This window comes from Cibotium barometz, chromosome 38, assembly GCF_041138505.1.
Source record: "Cibotium barometz isolate CiBa-2024 chromosome 38, ASM4113850v1, whole genome shotgun sequence".
NCBI lineage: Eukaryota > Viridiplantae > Streptophyta > Polypodiopsida > Cyatheales > Cibotiaceae > Cibotium > Cibotium barometz.
In genome coordinates, this window is record NC_141083.1 from 35,161,567 (window position 1) to 35,166,896 (window position 5,330).

Consider the following 5,330-nt stretch of genomic DNA (forward strand, 5'->3'; position numbering starts at 1 on the left):
TAGCTATGGTGATTAAGAGATTGATTAAAATTATTACTAATCAACTAAACCTAATTGGGTCAAGCTCTGATACCAAGTGTTGGATATGATAACTAAGCTATGAAGATTGATCAAAACATACTCAAGGTGGCTCAAAGATTGTACAAAACATCATGAATATGAGGGACAAAAAATTGGTATATGCAGAAAATTGTATTGAGATTAACACAAGAAGACACTAATTGTGATTAGACATGAACCAAACTTACATAATCACTTGATCACGACTTGTACCTTATTTAGAGACTCCTCTACCCTATTTTTAGTTGCATGAGTTGCATGAACAACATGCACCAACCATTTGTAGGCTTTACACACCAACCACTGACCACTAGCCTAACAACCACATAGGATGAATTGGACTAAGGAGTTGGGATTACATTTATCCAACATACAAAGAGGTATTGCAAATGGCATCTAGATGAATGTAAATGTAATCTATGCCCAAAGGTAGAGAATGAGCTATTGATACAGTAGCCTACAAATTCAAGAGACTACATTCATAGATATCTTTATATCAATCAAGTAAGCATTTAGAAGGAGAATGTTTGCAAAGATGTGGCAGGTGCAATCTATGTGGTCTTTGAGTAAGTGTGCATGCTTTCAAGTTGATTGATGTTTCTTTTAGAATGACAATTATTTTATTGTGATGTTAAGAGATGAAGTTAAATAGGAGTTGAATGGCAAACTTCTTTTAATTCATTTCCCATATTGGTGCTAGCGTTGCCAGTAATATATATTGAATTGATATATATAAATGTACTTGCATTGAGCGGATAACATGGTTGACATTGAGGTAAAGTCACCATGTAGATTCACAAGTATGGAGTGTCCCAATTCCTACTCAAGGGGTGGTTCAAATTCTTAAGATGTTTGTAGGGGCACAATGAGTTCAACTTTGTCTTTATAGCATTTGGATAAGCAAAATTTTTTCTTTTAACTTAGTTTCATTTAGAGTTGAACGAGAAATACTATGTCTAAAGTTGAATGATCTTTAATGGGTTTAGTGTTGGTTATGTGCTCTTATGTGGGGTGAAATTTATTCTCCAAAGGAGATGTAAATTTATTAATTTTAGGATAAGTAAATGTTTTTCTTTTGACTTGGCTTCATTTAAAGGGTCATTATTATTTTATTTTTGTTTCGAAATACTTAATGTTCAAAGAGAGAGAGAGAGAGAGAGCTCAAAATCTTGTGTAATTGACTAGAGAATTGTAGTACCATATTTGATATAATGGATAACATATGCCAAGGAGATCAATTTTATTTATTTATGTGGCGATGGACAAGATATCAAAGGTATTTGTCTCATTGTTTGCAATAATATAGTAGTCATTGTTTATCATAATCTATTTAATCATCATCGCTCAATTGTACTACCTTAGGCGAGAGAGATAGAGAGAATATGTGTTGGAGATAGAGAGAGCTTAGGCGACAGGGGAGCCTGCACAGCAGCAAACACTGAAGGTCGAGAGAGAGAGAGAGAGCCTTGGACTATCACATAAATAAATCACCCCTCGTGTAAATTTTCCATCATAATCATGACCAAATCTCCCAAAATAATGAGCTTATTCATCGTCTAAAACGTTTATCTAAAGGCATATTCTGTAGGAATTAATTTTAAAAGAAGATGTTGGGGTCCTATTGGTGGTTTTAAGAAGTATTAGTAATAAAAACATGTAAGCCCAACACATACACTCAAGAACACACTACTTTGAGGGGGGGCCTTGATGTGTGCTTGGGGTGTATACGTGCCATGTGAAATGGGATTGGATGGAGTTTTTTTTTTTTTGGGAACAAACTCTTGTGAGATGGACGCATGAGAAACTTTATGGCCACGTTTAACTCCTCCCATCGTTGCTTTAATGATTGGGGGGACAAGTATGAAGCGCGTGTGTGATGAGTTCTTCAAATGTGATGAGCTCTTTCGTTCTCCTTCGTCAACCTCTCTCTCTCTCTCTCTCTCTCTCTCTCTCTCTCTCTGTCTGTGCATGCGTTTTTGCGTGTGTAATGGCTCCCCCCGCTGAAGCAACCCATAACAACGTAGCACCACCTGCAAGTCAACCTTCTGATTGCAAACTAGAGCAACAACACTCACCTCTTCACCTTTTTAGATCCAAGCTCCCTGATATCTACATCCCCAATCACCTCCCCCTTGCCCAATACTGCCTTGAGCATGCTGCGGAGTTTTCTGATAAGCCTTGCTTAATCCAAGGCACCCACGGCAGAGTCTACACCTACGCAGAGGTGGAGCTCTTCTCAAGAAGAATAGCCTCTGGCTTGGCTCAACTGGGCATCAACAAAGGCGAGGTCATCATGCTCTTGTTGCCTAATTGTGCTGAATTTGTGTTGGCCTTCCTTGGGGCTGCCATTAGAGGCGCCATCACCACCACTTGCAACCCTTTCTACACACCTGGCGAGATAGCAAAGCAGGTGACAGGCTCAAAGACCAAGCTCATCATCACTCAATCAACTTTTGTAGAAAAGGTACAAGACATTGCAACCGCTGATAACCTAAAGCTTATCACAACTGATAACCCTCCAAACAATGATGAGAATTATACCCATTTCTCAACCCTTCTGGAAGCTGATGAGACCCAATCAAGTGAAGAAGCAATCAATATCAGTCCCAATGATGTCGTGGCTTTGCCCTACTCTTCTGGCACTACAGGCTTGCCCAAGGGCGTCATGCTAACCCACAAGAACTTGGTGTCAAGTGTTGCACAGCAAGTGGATGGAGAGAATCCAAACCTTCACTTCAAATCGGATGATGTGGTGCTATGTATGCTACCCATGTTTCACATCTACTCTCTTAATTCTGTGCTATTGTGCTCGTTGAGGGTAGGGGCAGCCATAGCCATAATGTCCAAGTTTGAGATTGGGGCATTATTGGAGCTCATTCAGAAGCACAAGGTGACAGTGGCTCCATTAGTTCCCCCCATTGTTTTGGCCTTGGCCAAAAACCCCTTGGTTGAGAAGTATGATTTATCAAGCATTAGAATACTGAAATCCGGGGCTGCTCCTCTTGGAAAAGATCTAGAGGATGGGATCAAAAGCAGAGTACCCAATGCTACAATTGGGCAGGTAAGCAATCCTATGAATGTGGCCAAAATACTGATAGAAGCGTAATTAGACCACTTATTGAAGGTAATCAAGGAGGGTGCTTAATGAAGGTTGAAGTGCTGATTAATGCAGGGTTATGGAATGACGGAGGCAGGGCCAGTGCTGACCATGTCTTTGGCGTTTGCAAAGTATCCTTTCCCGGTGAAGGCAGGGTCATGTGGGACAGTTGTCAGAAATGCGGTGGTCAAGATTATAGACCCCGAGACGGGGGTCTCGCTTCCTTACAACCAACCGGGAGAGATATGCATACGGGGTCCTCAAATCATGAAAGGCAAGTGTGTGCGCGCGCGTGCGCGCTCTCTCTCGGTTTGCTAATGACTCGCTAATGATCTCATTACCAGTAATCCCATGCAGGTTACGTTAATGATCCCGATGCCACGGCCAATACTATCGATACAGAGGGTTTCCTCCACACCGGTGACATCGGCTACATTGACGACGACGACGAAGTTTTCATTGTTGATCGAGTGAAAGAGATTATTAAGTTCAAGGGTTTTCAGGTTTCTCCAAACCTTGCATCTTGGCCTATCGCCCCTAATAAGAATTTATGATTCTTTGAATATCAACCCTAAATGAATAAAAGTCCACTAGATGATTCTTCTTCTTCTTCTTTAGAGATGCAAATGGCCCTCTATTTGAGACTCCACAAACTACTCTATTGTAAGCCCAACACATACACTCAAGACCACATTGCTTTGAGGGGGGGCCTTGATGTGTGCTTGGGGTGTATACGTTCAACGTGCAATGAGATTGGATGATCCTTTCATGCTTGGGCCTCGTAAGCGTAGGTTGGTTACCAATAGCTCCTCATTATCAAGGGTGATCTAGGATGTCCCTTTGAGACGGACTCACAATGTTGCCTATCCAAGTCTCCAGAGTTCACCCTACCTTATAGGTTGGCACCGAGAGGTGTCTATGACCACTCATTCAAATCAGAATGAAAGGATGACACTAGTTTTGTCTGTGAAGTCAAAGTAAGGGAACAATGAATTTGTTTTTCCTTTTTCAATAAGAGTCATAAAAAATACACTAGAGGACATTAATTTTTATAGCATTGTTTTATGTATTGTGCACATATATGAAAATGAGCTCTTTTGAAATCTTAGCTCATGAAATTTTAATACCTATGTTATTTCTTTTACTCACAAGTTGGAAAATATTGTTTAGGTTCCTCCTGCTGAATTGGAAGGAATACTAGTCTCCCACCCTTGCATTGCAGATGCAGCTTGTGTACCGTAAGTTTTTTGTTTCCTGCTTTAATGCTATAAGCCCCATAGTGGCCACAACCTCTATCCTAGGGAATGAAAGTTCCAACTAATGAAATTGCTAGCAACATGCAGTAAAAAGGATGAGGTAGCAGGAGAAGTGCCAGTGGCATTCATTGTTCTTATTGAAGGCTCTATATTGGGCGAAGAGGACGTGAAACAGTTTGTTGCAAAACAAGTAAGTGATTCCACCTTCTTTGAGTAAATAAAACATATAGAACAGTAATAATGAGTATGTATACACTAACATTTTTTCGATGATCAAGTGGTATATAAAGAAATTCATCCTATGACATTTGTTGTCATCTAACATTCATTTCTTGTGCACAGGTTGTATTCTATAAGAAACTTCATACAGTGATCTTTGTTGATCATATTCCTAAATCCCCATCTGGCAAAATCCTACGAAAAGACTTGAGAAAGAGATTGGAGGAGGGCCATCATCATTGATCCCTTAAAAGCACTTCCTTCATCCTACTCTAGGCTCTACTATCAAATTCAATAGGCAAAGTAAGAGTGTGATGTGGCATGACCAAAGCACATACTAGAATGTTGCTTCTTGCATCTCTTAAGAGACAAAATATATATAGTACTAGAAGGTTGATTCTTGCATCATCTTAAGAGAAAACTACACATATTGCTAGTTGTTTTTACTTTCAATATTTATTTTTGTATAAACTCATTTTTTCTTTATTTTTAAGCATTCGTATCAGTGAAGCTCTAAACTAGTCATGTACAATAGTGCTTCTACATGTACACTTGAAGAAAACCTAAGGTTTCTTCGAATGACACGAATTAGACACATATTCAATGCATTTATATCATAAAATTAATGCATATTCAATGCATTTATATCATAAAATTAATTTCTATGAAAGGTAAATTTTTTATGCACATGTTTAAAA

At 39.3% G+C, this 5,330-nt stretch overlaps 1 protein-coding gene across 1 annotated transcript; it reads left to right on the forward strand.

Moving 5' to 3' along the window:
* The first annotated feature begins 1,954 nt into the window (after positions 1–1,954).
* LOC147616639 (4-coumarate--CoA ligase-like) lies at positions 1,955–5,118 on the forward strand. Its single transcript, XM_086777697.1, has 6 exons — positions 1,955–3,121; positions 3,233–3,431; positions 3,515–3,660; positions 4,328–4,395; positions 4,501–4,603; positions 4,756–5,118. The coding sequence occupies exons 1-6, from the start codon at positions 1,955–1,957 to the stop codon at positions 4,873–4,875; spliced, it is 1,803 nt and encodes a 600-aa protein (XP_086633823.1). The 3' UTR covers positions 4,876–5,118.
* The last annotated feature ends 212 nt before the right edge of the window (positions 5,119–5,330 follow it).